This window comes from Setaria viridis, chromosome 5 (genome assembly GCF_005286985.2).
Source record: "Setaria viridis chromosome 5, Setaria_viridis_v4.0, whole genome shotgun sequence".
Taxonomy (NCBI): Eukaryota; Viridiplantae; Streptophyta; class Magnoliopsida; order Poales; family Poaceae; genus Setaria; species Setaria viridis.
In genome coordinates, this window is record NC_048267.2 from 22,419,056 (window position 1) to 22,434,215 (window position 15,160).

The 15,160-nt window shown below is 40.8% G+C and overlaps 1 protein-coding gene across 1 annotated transcript; it reads left to right on the top strand.

The window, feature by feature from the left end:
• Positions 1–6,704: 6,704 nt before the first annotated feature.
• Positions 6,705–11,479, top strand: LOC117858714 (putative respiratory burst oxidase homolog protein H). Its single transcript, XM_034741841.2, has 14 exons — positions 6,705–6,948; positions 7,751–7,913; positions 7,993–8,155; positions 8,241–8,663; positions 8,760–9,146; positions 9,251–9,346; positions 9,454–9,569; positions 9,645–9,747; positions 9,862–9,950; positions 10,147–10,297; positions 10,387–10,536; positions 10,630–10,758; positions 10,844–10,922; positions 11,006–11,479. The coding sequence occupies exons 1-14, from the start codon at positions 6,705–6,707 to the stop codon at positions 11,113–11,115; spliced, it is 2,403 nt and encodes an 800-aa protein (XP_034597732.2). The 3' UTR covers positions 11,116–11,479.
• The last annotated feature ends 3,681 nt before the right edge of the window (positions 11,480–15,160 follow it).

A 15,160-nucleotide genomic window follows, 5' to 3' on the forward strand; every position in this document is an offset into this window, starting at 1 on the left:
TATTTTGCTAATGCTTTTATTCCATCTTCCTTTTCTCTTTATGTCCTCCATCTTCGCTTATTTAATTTGTTAACTTTTCTTCTAATGCTTAGGACCATGTGTGACATCTTTGTTATTATTGCTTTTCGTTTTATTTATCTTCTATTTTCTTTTCAAATCACTTACTTCCTATTTTCGTCTTCCGTTCTATTTTTAATCCTCATGTAAATATTCATCCTCGATACGCAATACGTTTTTCCATTCATTTCGTTGATATTATCTTCTTGTTTATTTCTTATTTTTTTATTTTTTTATTTTTTCCACATTATTTTATTATTTTCTTTTAATTTCCATTTTTATTAGTTGGCGATGTAACTTGTTCATTATGTGGGTATATTTTATTCATCTGTAAGAATAATTTGTTCATAGTGTGTGGATATGTTTATTCTTATGTGTATATATTTTGTTCATAATGTGTTGATGTTTGTTCTTGATGTTTTTTCTTTACTTTTATTTTTCTTATTAGATATAATTCATCTCTTATTCACAACTCTTATATTTATCATTATCTTTTAATCAAATCTTAACAAACATATACTTGATTATTATAATAGTGAAAAATTATTATTTGTCATATAGACTTGTTTGTCCGTGATGTACAATCATTTGTTCCCGTTGTAGAGTAATTTATTTGTGATATCAAATTATTTTCAATATATGGACTAAATTGTTCGCATGTAGTAATAATTTTTTTCACAGTTTGGACGCATGTGTTCTCCATGTAGACAGTTTCTTCACTATGTTAAATTATTTGTGTGTCATATTTAATATCTTGTTCGCAAAAGCAATTATTTGTACATGTTGTAATGCCATTATTCACAATAGTTAATAAATGTTCGTAAAAAAATTGGATCCAAACATAGTCAAATGTGATCTTGTTTTAAAGATCTTATTGTAAAAAATATTATGGTACAATCGAAATTTAATTTGGATACTCTATTTAAGATTTATGCCATTTTGTAGTTCCAAACTCCTTGCAAGTGGATGGTTTCAACAAATCTGGGATTGAGAGACGCTGCTCTCTCACATGATGAGCTGCTACTATCGTACTTGATGGGCTGATTTTGTGTTCGTCCGACTGTTTGGGCTGAGCTTGAGCTGACAAATTGAAACTTTGTCATCTCTAGTGATATATAACCACACCCATTATTGACACGGGTTAACATTCATAGACTTCGCTCCTACCTGTCGTATATGTTAGATGAACTGGTCCCAATTATTTGTAGCAATTTATTTGAAAGGATAGTGTGGTTCAAATTTAAAAATGATTTCATCCTCAACTACACTGTGGAGCGAGAATGTAGCGTGTGGCTTCCCCAAGTGCCCTCTAGATTGTTCCTGACTTGGTTTATATATTTATGCAACTGGATATCTACCAAAGGACTATGAGTTCTTCCACGAACTCATATATTCTTCCAAACCACTCTCCATTTCCCTCTTGATCAAACCTGGAGTTGCATGCTCTCCATAACGACATTGGCACTCCTACTTTGATTATCGCATCATTCTTCGCCAACTCCTTTCGAATCTTCACCTCAACTCCTAATCATTTTTAACCTATATACCCAAAGTAAAATTTTGAAATCACCATGTCCTCCTAGTTCGATATATATTGTGGCATTTCACTTTCCATCCAGGGCTAAATCTCAACCCTCACCGACCGGATCAGTGTGAGAAGATGCCACATTTCCCATTTCATTTGTGCCTAAAGGTGGTTAACCCTTGCTAAATCCTTGTTATAATATTAGATTGACATGTCCATGTTGCAATGTGGTGACTAAAGTTTTTGTTGTTATGTCTTTGGTCTGGCGTTGTGGCCTACAGGTAATACAATATCGACTGGGTGATCAATGTGATGATCTTGCTGTTCACTTTCCTTTTATTGGGTTCCTTATATTCACATTCAAGTTGGGCTTCCTCAAAACATCATCATACTTCATGACAGCATAACTTAGCCATATGGCCCCATCCACCTGCAACATTTCTTCTATATGTGGAAAGTGAGCATTATTTGAATTCGGACTTGGGAGTACGAGTGATATGTTAGCATTTCTATTCTATTATGAATTTAGGATGAGGATATAACTAACCTAATTATATATGCAAGAAGACTCATGTTTATGTTGAGTGGCAGACCAAAGGGTAGTCCTGGGCCTGAATTTTGGGCCATCAATTTTTAGTAGTTTGCTTTCGTAGCCCAAAATGAAGAATTGACCCAACAGGCCAACATTTGCTCATCAACCTCTTTGTGCAGTGTCTACATAGTACATTACCTTGTGAATTTTAGTTATTTTAAATGTGTATACCATATTGTTACCGAAATTTATAGCCGTGTTGCTATATTGTTTACCGTATTGCATATCGAACATTTGGTCAGCCCTAGCCTATCGGCCACTATTTATGTTAGAGAATGAATTATGAGGGTATACTTCATATAATTAAGAAGTGATGGGTGGTGGTACAACAATTGCGACATCTTTTAGTTTTTGAACAAAACTGTTTTGATGTTGCCGTCATTATACTCCAAAATTGCTATTATATATAGGGGAATTTTGTTTTCTTACCCTGCTTGAAGTGTAAACTACTCAAAAGTTAATTCGATTTTACTCTTAATCAATGGTCAAAAAAGAAGCAAATACACAAAGATAATGGCAAAATCATATTGACTTGTGAATAGTTGAGGGTAAAATCACAAAGTAAATAAAAAGAGGGTAAAAACACAATTGCATTTCATAGTAGGTGCAACAATCAATTATAAAAACCCTTTATATATATATATATATATATATATATATATATATATATATATATAGATAGATATATATTACTCCATCGTTTCTTTAGATATGATGCTAGTTACCTCAATAAGTGCTATGGAACTCCAAGGCATAAAATCATGATGAGATAAATCAAATTAAAGGAGTCACGGGTGCTTAAACTGCTTTTAAAGCGTTTAGATTTTTTCAAAAGGAAAATGCACGCAAATTTATGAATTAAAGTTCCTCACGTCCAAGGCCGGCCCGGGGGAGGGGGAGGGGGAGGGTGTGTGGCCGCCCTGGGTCCCCAAATCCCAGGGGCCCCACCCCAGGTGTTAGGTGTGCTTATTGCCCTATTTACGCATGTGGCAGCCCGGACGCGATCGAGCCATCGAGGCGACGGATCAACTGTATATTCTCCGCCCGGCTGGTAGCCAGCGTACATCCTCCTCGACCTTGTTCCTCTCCAGATTGAATCGACAATGACACGTCGATCGAGGCGACGTGAATGGGGCATCTCGATTCGAGAGTGTGCGCAGCCACGGAAGGGCACAATCATTCGGTCGTTCTTGAATAGAGAGAGAGAGAGAGATAGGGGAAGGGCTAGTCCTGAGATTTGGGAGGTCTGACGGGCGGAGATCAGATAGGAGATCGTCAATTCGCTTCTGTGATCAGGTGATTCGATTGCCAATTCCCCAATTCTTCGTACCATTAATTATTAATTCACTATCACAAGTTATTTAATCTCAACTGATTTATAACTATTGTGTATTTATAGTAATTTCAGCACTGTGGGATATCATGTCATCTAGAAAATATGAATCAGGTAACAAGAAAAGGAAAAGAAAAAAAAATATGTGGATGAGTTGATAGAATCACAGAAAGGAGCTATGGATAAATTTTGCAAGAGTGATCAGGGCCCTAAGAGTAATATGGGCACTTCAACGAACCCAGATGAGTTGGCAATAGTTGTTGCGGATGAACTAACTAATGGGAATCAGAAAGAAAATATTAACATTAACGTCGATGATAACAATGTAAGTGACTCTGAGAACACATGAAATGCATCAGGTGCACATGCACAGTCTGCTAGTGTTGATGAGCAACCAGTTTACACTTCAGATATTTATGATCCAAGAAATTGGGACAATCTCGATAATAAATTAATAGACATATTAGTCGAGAAAGGGCCTATAAGAGAAGAAAATATTAAATTTTCTCTAGATGCTGCCTCAAGATATTTTTCATATGCTCATTATTCTAGAAAATTAAGCAATGGAGTGGTGCATGATAGAAAATGGTTAGTTTATTTGAAGCATGTTGATAAAGTTTTTTGTTTCTACTGTCAGATCTTCAAATCTAGCAGTAGCAAGTGTCCTAGTTCCTTAGCAGGTGATAGGTTTAGAAATTGGAGGCATATCACTAAGAAGCTTAGAGAACATGAAAAGAGTGTCGAGCATATTAGTAACATGAACAGTTGGAATGAACTGAGAGTTAGACTGCGGAAAAAGGAAACAATTGACAAAGAATTGCAGTAGCAAATCACAAAGGAGAAAGAATGGTTGAGGCAAGTTTTGTTAGGAATAATAGCCATTGTGAAATTTCTTGGTAAATGCAATTTGATTTTCAGAAGAAGTAGTGAACAGCTTTATAATGATAATAATGGTAATTTCTTAGCTTGTGCTGAGATGATTGCAGAATTAGACTTGTTAATACAAGACCACCTTAGACGTATTCAGAACAAAGAAATTCATTATCATTATCTCAGTCATAAAATTCAGAATGAGTTGATATCTCTTTTAGCTTCAGATATCACAAGTTCTATCATAGAGGTTGTTAAAGAGGCTAAGTATTTCTCCATTATCCTAGATTGTACCCTTGATCAGTCGTCAAGAATAGATGACTTTATTCGTTCGATGTGTTAATTTGTCTGATGGCAAGATAAAAATTGAGGAATACTTTTTGGGGTTCTTGAAGGTGGATGACACATCTGGTTTGGGGCTTTTTAATGTATTGCTTGGATCTATGGAGTCCTTTGGCCTAAATATTAGTGACATAAGGAGTCAAGGCTATGACAGTGATTTTAATATGAAAGGAAAACACGAAGGGGTACAAAAATGGTTAATTGATATCAATCCAAGATCATTATATATGTCATGTGTGTGCTATAGTCTAAATCTTACTCTTTGTGGTAGGGCAAAATCTAGTGGGAAAGCTGTTTCATTTTTTGGAATTGTTCAACGCATATATGTATTATTTGTTAGTTCTATGAAAAGGTGGAATATTTTGCTTAAACATATTCCTAGTTTAACTGTGAAATCATTGTCCAATTCTCATTGGGAGAGTCGAATCAAAAGTGTTACAGCAATAAGATATCAAGCTACTGAGTTAAGATCTGCTTTGTTTGAGTTACGTCATGCTTCTGACATTGAACCTAAGGATAAAAGTGATGCAAAAAATTTATTTGATGCACTTGGCAGCTTTGAGTTTCTACATGGTATGGTTATCTGGTATGATATTTTATTTGCTATAAATAAAGTGAGTAAGAAGTTGCAATCGTCAGCCATGTGCATTGACTCTACATTGAAGCCAATACAAGGTATAACGCAATACTTTGAGAATTACAGAAATGAGGAGTTTTCTTGTAGTTTGATCATCGCCAAAGGTATTGCAACAGAAATGGGTGTAGAGGCATCGTTTCCAGAAAAATGTCATGTTACAAGGAAGAAACAGTTTGATGAAAGTAATTGTGAAGAAGAAATTCTTTGAGCTGAGAGGGCTTTTGAAGTTAAATATTTTTTTGTTTTGGTTGATATGGCGATGACTTCTTTAAAGAGAACAAATTTGAAGAACTCATGGTGTTTAAAGATATATTTGGATTTTTATTGAGCTCAAGCAGTTTGAAGTCATTAAATGATAATGAACTTGAAGAATGTTGCACTAAATTTGCAGAAACTTTTTCTTTTGATGGTTCATCTGATGTTGAAGTATATGATCTTATTTCTGAATTGAAAATTATGAAATTCACTTTGCCGGATGGCGTAATGTCTGCTATGAAGATTTTCGAGCATGTCAGAGATGTTGATTGTTGTCCTAGTGTCTCTATTACTTACCGTTTCTTATTTACTATACTTGTGACTTCGCATCGGCTGAAACAAGTTTTTTAAAGTTGAACTTATTGAGGAACTATTTGAGGTAAACAATAACTCAGGAGAGGTTAAATGGTTTGGCAACATTATACATCGAGAAGAAATTGTGGGATGAGATTGACATCAACCCTATTACAAGTGACTTTGCAACGAGGAGGGTTAGAAGAAACTTTTAAGATAATATGTATAAATAATTTGATATGAATATTACGTTTAGATATATTTAAATATTTATTGGTAACATTTCATATATATTTGTTATGATATTTATATATATTTATTATAATATTTATATTAAAGGATCCCGAGTTTACCGAAAGTCTCGGAACCGGGCTCTGCTCACGTCGCCTGATGCCATGCCAAGTGTAGCTACATATTTTTACCAACTGTCCACCTGCAGTGACAGTGATCATAACCATTCTCCACCGCATGCGCAAATGAGCGGGACAATTCTTCCGGGCACAAAAATGTTTTATTTTAAAAACCGGGGCGTGAACGGCTATATTTGGCGCGCGCATCTCCGCAGCATGCGCCACATTTCTCTTCCCTTCACTTCCCTTGGCTTCTGCTTGCCAAATTTACACCCGACCAATCTCTGCGATCGGAATGGCGCCCGCGGTCACGCTGCGGTGAGCGAGCGCGCACGCACAAAGCCATCGGCAGCGGCAGCACGCTCGATCTTTCGCCGGAGATGGCGTCGTCGGCGGGGGACGGCGGCGCGGGAGGCTGGGGCGACAGGGAACCCCCGCCGCCGCCGCCGATGAGGAAGCAGCCGTCGCGGATCGCGTCGGGGATGAAGCGGCTGGCGTCGAAAGTGTCGGCGGCGGTGCCGGAGATGCGGGGCCTGAAGCGGACGCACTCCAGCGCGCAGTCGGGCCTGCGCGGCCTGCGCTTCCTCGACAAGACGTCCGGCGGCAAGGACGGCTGGAAGTCCGTCGAGAAGCGCTTCGACGAGATGAGCACCGACGGCCGCCTGCACAGTGAGAACTTTGCCAAATGCATCGGTGAGTCTCGCTCTCGGCCCTCGTGCTCTGCTTTCGTGAGATCTGTTCTATCCTGTAGGATGGGAATGCGTAGTCAAATGGTTTTTGTCCTTGCAACGATGCTAGACTATCTGTCGAAAGCAAGTGAATATGTTGGTTAAAAAATTAACAATATATTTTTCTATTTTCAGAATTTGTTCATCCATTCTCATGGCTAGCATTATTCTTGTGATTATAAAATAGAATCATTCTAACTGTTCCATTAGGAAATTCGTTTAATTTCATTGAAGATACTTCTGACATTGTTTCGGCAAATAAGCTCTTCAAATGTTGTCGTCTAATTTGAATGAATGAAAGCAAAATCGTTTAAAGATCCGTTCATCCATATAAAATTCCTGTGACAGTCAGAAAAATTGACGTTAGCAGTCAAATGGTTTTTGTCCTTGCAGCGATGCTAGACTTTCTTTGACAAAAGCAGATGAATATGTTGGTTAAAAGTTTATTAACAATATATTTCTGATTTTTCAGCATTCGTTCATCCATTCTCATGGCTACCATTATTCTTGTTATTATAAAATGGAATCATTCTAACTGTTCCATTAGAAAATTCGTTTAATTTCATTGAAGATACTTCTGACATTGTTTCGGCAAACTATAAGCTCTTCAAATGTTGTCCTCTAATTTGAAAGAATCAAAGCAGGTTTAAAGATCCGTTCATCCATATAAAATTCCTGTGACAGTCAGAAAAATTGACGTTCGCAAGAAAAAGCAATACATTGCTTAATTGGTTTGTACAATGCATGACCTGGTGCTCCACTTAAAGGTATGGCCGATTCCAAGGACTTTGCATGCGAGGTATTTGCGGCATTGGCTAGGAGAAGACATATCAACCCGGATGATGGTGTAACAAAAGAACAACTGAAGGAATTCTGGGAAGATATGACAGACCAGAACTTTGATTCCCGGCTACGCATATTCTTTGACATGTAAAGATCTACTACTCGCCATCTTTTCCATATTCAATCCTCATTGCTTTGCTCTCAATGATCCTTGCGTTGAAACCAGGTGTGACAAAAATGGAGATGGGAAGCTCACAGAAGACGAGGTCAAGGAGGTCATAGTGCTAAGTGCCTCAGCAAACAAGCTTGCCAAGCTGAAGAAGCATGCTGCAACCTACGCATCACTGATCATGGAAGAGCTGGACCCAGACGACCGCGGTTACATAGAGGTACACAAAGAAACTGAACCCTTATCTTCTAATCGTAAATAACAGCAATATATGCATACCAAGTGAATGTGATTTGTCGATGCAGATTTGGCAGCTGGAAACGCTGCTCCGCAAGATGGTGTCGGCCTCAGAACCGCCTGAGAAGATGAACATGGCGTCGGCAAGTCTTGCGAGGACGATGGTCCCTTCCAGCTACCGGAGCCCGATGCAGAGGCACATAAATAAGACCGTCGACTTCGTCCACGAGAACTGGAAGAGGATATGGGTGCTCTCGCTCTGGGGTATCGCCAACATCGCCCTCTTCATATTCAAGTTCGCGCAGTACCGGAGGCGTGCAGTCTTCGAGGTGATGGGTTACTGCGTCTGCATCGCCAAGGGCGCTGCCGAGACCCTCAAGCTCAACATGGCGCTCATACTGCTCCCGGTGTGCCGGAACACGCTGACGTGGCTCCGGTCCACCGCGCTCGGCAGGGTCGTGCCGTTCGACGACAACATAAACTTCCACAAGGTGAACACACGAGCTAGCTTCCCTCTCTGACGAGTTGACATTTCCTGCTGGACTTCCATAATCTCCTCGCATGTTTTCAATGGTCACAATGTCCAGGTTATTGCTCTCGCAATCGCGATCGCATCGGCAACCCATACGCTTGAACACGTACTGTGCGACTTCCCCAGGGTGGTCTCGTGCCCAAAGGAAAAGTTCATGGAGAAGCTGGGGCCCTTCTTCAACTACGTTCAGCCAACATGGCCGATTCTGTTGACGAGCATCCCGGGATGGACAGGAATCCTCCTGATCCTGATCATGTCCTTCTCCTTCACACTGGCGACACACTCCTTCCGGAGGAGCGTCGTGAAGCTGCCGTCGCCGTTTCACCACCTGGCCGGCTTCAACGCCTTCTGGTACGCCCACCACCTGCTGGTCATCGCGTATATCCTCCTGGTGATGCACTCCTACTTCATATTCCTCACCAAGCAGTGGTACAAGAGAACGGTATCTCCCTAACAACCATCTCAGATTTCGTTCAAGTAGCAGTATTTTTTCTTTAACTCGATGTGTGTGCATTAGCTTGAAATTGTGATATATTGTGTCTTCAGACATGGATGTACTTGGCAGTCCCTGTCCTCTTCTATGCATCCGAGAGAAGCATCAGAAAATTTCGTGAGCAAAGCTATCGTGTGAGCATAATCAAGGTAGAGAGAAGTGACATGATCTCTTTTCAGTTTGTTCTAAATATCTCCTGAGTTATACAATACAAGAGAGAATTACTATTAATTTATTTTACATGTGTGCCACACAGGCAGCAATTTACCCAGGAAACGTGCTCTCGATTTACATGAAGAAGCCACTAGGCTTCAAGTACAAAAGTGGGATGTACCTTTTTGTAAAATGCCCAGACGTTTCACCCTTTGAATGGTACCAAGGCAGTCTTCCTCATCCGAGGCACAACGCTCCTAAGGCTCTGTCCTAAAATTTGTCAAATATTTGCAGGCATCCCTTCTCCATCACTTCAGCGCCTGGAGACGACTACGTGAGCGTTCATATCCGTACATTAGGTGACTGGACGTCAGAACTCAGGAACCTGTTTGGGAAGGTAAGTTGGCTGAGCAGAAAGGGAAAAATGGGTTTCTTTTCAGGCATAATGGTGTTATTTTTCATTATATGCCAAGTTTGTGGGAGTGTTACAGGAATACTCTGTTTCGTGCAGGCTTGTGAAGCAGAAGTTACTTCTAAGAAGGCTACACTAGCTAGACTTGAAACAACTGTTGTGGCAGATGCCTTGGCGGAGGACACTAGGTGATTATGCCTCATTTGTTCATAAGCTAGATAGAGGTCTTTTCTCAGTAAAATTTGCAACGCTATACTATGTGAAAAGTATCAGAAAAGAACAATTATATATTCACAATTTTCGTGATCGGAATGTTTATCAGAAGTTTGCACCTATTTTTTAAAGATATGCATATTGCAAGTTGACATGGCCCTATTTATTTAGGTTTCCAAAAGTCTTCATAGATGGCCCTTATGGTGCACCGGCTCAAAATTACAAGAAATACGACATTCTTTTGCTTATTGGGCTCGGAATTGGAGCAACTCCTTTCATCAGCATCCTGAAGGATCTTCTAAACAACATAAAGTCCAACGAGGTAAACCTTGCTCAACTACTGCAAATCTTTTTACCATACAAGATTGCAAAGGCACGGCATCACAGTTGAGTTGAGCTGGATTGAAGCAGGAGGTCCCGAACACGCATGACACAGAGTTAGGTTGCAGCTTCAAGACCAATGGGCCAGGAAGAGCCTACTTCTATTGGGTCACCAGAGAGCAAGGCTCCTTCGAATGGTTCAAAGGTGTCATGAACGATGTTGCAGAGAGCGATCGTGATGTAATACTCCCACTCTGATGTCTTAAGTAAACATGGCACCCTTTATGTTCCATCCATCTCTACTACTAATTCATCCTCTGCCTGTGCATACAGAATGTAATAGAGATGCACAATTACTTGACCAGCGTGTACGAGGAAGGTGACGCAAGATCAGCCCTGATTGCCATGGTCCAATCGCTCCAGCATGCAAAGAATGGCGTGGATATTGTCTCAGGCAGCAAGGTGAAGTTTCTCCTGCTCTCCCTCACTAACTGCAACTAAGTTCAGATGTGCTATATATGTCCTTTTCTGAATGTTGGTTTTGCAGATCCGAACGCATTTTGCAAGGCCAAACTGGAGAAAGGTGTTCTCTGATCTGGCCAATACCCACAAGAACTCGCGCATAGGTGAGTTAAATTTGATTAAAAATTGAATCGATGCCCCCCTATTTAGAGGCACACAACTAATAAGAAATTCCATGATCCTACAGGTGTGTTCTACTGTGGATCTCCAACACTTACGAAGACCCTGAGAGATCTTTCAGTAGAATTTAGCAATACAACGACCACCCGATTCCATTTCCACAAAGAGAATTTCTAAGAGGCGATGGCACGGCTCTGGGCCCTGTCCCGGCTCGTGTGCCCCTGTGCAATTGCAATCAAGCCGTGTCGAAAGCTGCTGCTGGGGGAGGACAAGGTTGTCTTTGAGTCCTTTGCTTCGTGGAGCGGTTTTTTTTTTCTGGACCAAGAGCCAAAGCCTGGTCAGGTTTGGTCTTGGTCTCTTGGAGGCCTAGATGTGCAATCCAGGGGACGTCTTAGCCGGAAATTCAGCATAGGAACTCCCATGTAGGAAAATGATAAGTGTATGTGATTTTTCTCTAGTCGCATCTTTAGTTGAATGACGAATTCTGACCTGGTAGAGGATTGTTTGGGTAGGGACCCCAAGACCAGAGTTCGCGTCCATTTCGACCAGAATGTAGATGTCTTTTTCTATTTTATATTATAAAAGTATATCCTAGATATTATTCTTTGTAAGGAACAAGTTGTAACATAGTTTTTACGTAATAAAATTTAGCAATATGGTGATGGGGGTGACAAACAATGCCAGGATGCACATATATACAGCACTACATGAAAGATGATGTGGCAATGACCCTATCCTTTTGACCTTCTCACATACATGAGCATGTCCTCCCACTAGTCATCTATGCACTATTATAGTTCTATGGCAACTTTACCTCCATTTTGGGTTGTTGTTTTGTTGTTGTACCTTGTGAATGAGCTAAAATAGTGCAGAGAGATGACTATCAGGACATGATTGTGTGTGAGAGAGAGGGATGGGTCAGTGGGGTTCGTCTAATTAGCACGCGCTAGGAGCCAACCTAGCCGACGATTTCGGACATAATTATTATTACCCTCTTGGGAAACCGCGTGGCTTAGTGATTTCTTTTTGGGCCCGCGCTCTCGCAGCTTCCGCCTCTCATTTTCTGCATGCAACCAGATGGTCCCCTCCTCATTCCATTACTCTTGCATGGCTAACTTGTCCTAAAAAATTATCACAAAACGAATTTGAAGGAAAAATATTATGCCAAAAAGAAATTCTCCGAAAGAAATTATTGATATAACTTTTGCAAAAGAAAAACTTATATAGAAAATTTATATATACAACTTATACAAAAAGAGCAAAATTTATGTAAAAAGGAAGAAGTTGTATACATAACTTATTGAAAAATAAGTAAAACTTATATAAAATAAAAATTTATATACATAACTTATGAAAAAAAGAAGAAAAACTTATCTAAAATAAAAAGTTATATACATAACTTATGCAAAAGAAGCCAAACTTATATAAAAAGAAAAAAGTTATATGCATAACTTATAAAAAAAAAGTGCTCCGTCTTTAGTCCCACCTCCCACCATGCGACGACACGCTTGCTGGCCGCCCCCACCCTACTCGCAACTACGCCCACGCTCAGCTGATGCTGGTCGTCTTCGAGCCACTCCGCTCACCCGAACACTTCACTGGTGAAAAGGGGAACCGGGGAAGAGGCGTCGCGCCATTGCAGCCCCAGGCCCAGATCCTCAAGCTCGCCGGACTCTAGCTCTCCTCCCTTGGTTCACCGTGGCCTGCAGCCACCACAAGCGGGGAGCTCCTGGCTACAACGCACAGATCGCCGTAGCCAGCACCGCAGCGTGCGAGCCGCCCCCTCCCCACTACTGCAGAAAGCGCCTTCAGTACCGGTTTTCTAACCCCCCTTTAGTATCGGTTGTGCAACCAGTATTACTACTTCGGTACTAGGGGGACCTTTAGTGCCGGGTCAAATAACCGGTACTAAAGGGGGCATTTAGTACCGGTTGTTTATACCAACCGTACTAAAGGTCTTTCTTCTTTTATGTTTCTTTTCTCATTTTCTTTTCTATTTATTTATTTTCTTTTCTATTTCTTTATTCTATATTAGTATTTCATATTTGTTTCCTTTATGTATACTAGTTCTAATACGCTAATATATATAAAGTTGTATTTATCTATAATGTTACATTTGATATAATATTATATATATAGACATCTTCTGCATTCATATTTATGAATAATATTACACTGCATCAACACTTGAAGTTCAACATTTGGATCAACTATTATGAACTATTAATTCCCCAATAATCTTGATAAGTAGAGAATTCAAATCATATTTACATATAATAATTGCTATACCTCACCTTGTTGCCCATCATTGCCTCCCTCGGCAATTAGTTCCTCACTGCCATCACCAGACATGTTGAGGTAGATGTCAGTCTGGTTGTGATCGACCTCTTCATTTGGTTGATCGTTCGTGCGACCTTGAGCAATCAAGTCTATTAGGTATTCCTCATCCAATCGGGCATGCTCGTTTTCTGATCATACCATTGTAACTAATATAATATAAAAGGAATTATTCTAAGAAATTGTAGGCATCAACAATGAAAAGAATGACTACAGAAAAGAATTTAACACTTGTACAATTTGTTACGGTGAATTTCTCATCATTCACAACCATCATCAAAATTTTTGTAACTAATATAATATACAAAAGTTATTCTAAAAATTAGTAGGCTTCAACAAATTTCTAATATTGTATGCACATTTATTATAAAAAGAATGACTACAAAAATGAATGACTAATAGTTATATATTTTGTAACAATAAAATGACTAAAAAAAGAATGAAACACTCATACAATTTGTTACAATAAATAGCTAAAAAAATATTTCTAATATTTTAGTAGGCTTCAACAAATTTCTAATATTTTATGCACATTTCTAGCACTACTTATAAATTGTGTAACAACCAATGACTAAGGCAATTTGTAGCAATAAAAAATGACTAAGGCAATTTGTAACAACAAATGACTAAGGCCATTGTAACTGATATAATATAAAAATAATTATTCTAAGAAGTAGTAGGAATTTTACAATTTCTTGCACTATTTATATATTTTCTAGCACTATTCCACTAATTTCTAGCACTAATAAAACAATGCATGGCAATAATGTACAACCATCATCAAATATCTAAGAAATAATATAAAAAGAATTATTCTAAGAATTCATAGCAGGCATCAATAAATTTCTAATATTCTAACATTTTTCCTATTGGTTCTAGCTGTTTTAAACTTTTTTCTATAATTTCTAGCTATTTTAACATATTCTGGGAATAAAAAAGAAAAAAGCTAATGTCATTGGACTGCAGGCTTACGTCAGCACAGTCAAGGCCCGCGGCCAGCGTGGTGGGGGACGGAGGTTGGCAGTGGAAGTGGAGGAGGGGTGACGGAGTGGGGGAGGCGCTGGTGTCGGGCGAGAGGCTAGCGGCGGCGGAGTGGAGGCGGTGCCGGTACGATGGAGGAGGTCGAGGTGGCGGAGGTGGAGGAGGAGTGGTGCCGGTCGAGGAAGGGGCAGCGGCGGTCGAGGAGGAGGCGACGCCGGTTGAGGAGGGGTGGTGGCACCGGTGTACGTCAACAGGGAGGGGGTGGCACGGCGCCGTTGTTGGGGAGGGGTGGCGCCGGTGTCGGGGAGGAATCCGCGGGAGGTGGTGGCACGTTGACACAGGGGCAGCATGGTGCCGGTGTACGTCGACGAGGAGGGGGGCGGCACGGCGCCAGTGTCGGGGGGAGGGGCCGGGGCGGCACTTGTGTCGAAGAGGGGCCACCAATGTCGGGGAGGAAGCCGAGAGGCGGAGCTGACGACGGGGGCACGCAGTGGCGGCGGCGGCGCGCGATGGGGCTGGGTGCACGGCCAGGGGCGACGGGGCGCGCGGCGACGGCGATGACGGCGGAGGAGGACGTCGATCGGGCCGCGGGTGGCGGAGGATTTGGAGGAAGCATGGGACGTCGCGGTTATGTGTTGGGGGAGGAAGGGGATGGGGTTTTTTTATCCCCCCTCCCTTAGTACCGGGCCTCATCCCCACCCAGTACTAATGCCCTTTAGTGCCCTTTTAGTATCGGGTGGTGGTTACCACCGGTACTAAAGGGGGTACTAAAGGCCACCCCTTTAGTACCGGGTCGTAGCTACATCCGGTACTAAAGGGGATGCGCCGCTCGCGAAACAAAAACGCACCCCATTAGTACCGGGTTGCAGCCCACTGTTTCAGTTCCCGCCAAAACAAATGTTTT

Excerpts from the sequence above, each read along its gene's own strand:
- LOC117858714 (XM_034741841.2), top strand. The coding sequence starts at position 6,705 with ATGAGGAAGCAGCCGTCGCGGATCGCGTCGGGGATGAAGCGGCTGGCG. Across the intron at positions 8,156-8,240 it reads ACGACCGCGGTTACATAGAG|ATTTGGCAGCTGGAAACGCT; the intron begins GTACACAAAGAA and ends TTGTCGATGCAG. Across the intron at positions 10,298-10,386 it reads ACAACATAAAGTCCAACGAG|GAGGTCCCGAACACGCATGA; the intron begins GTAAACCTTGCT and ends GGATTGAAGCAG.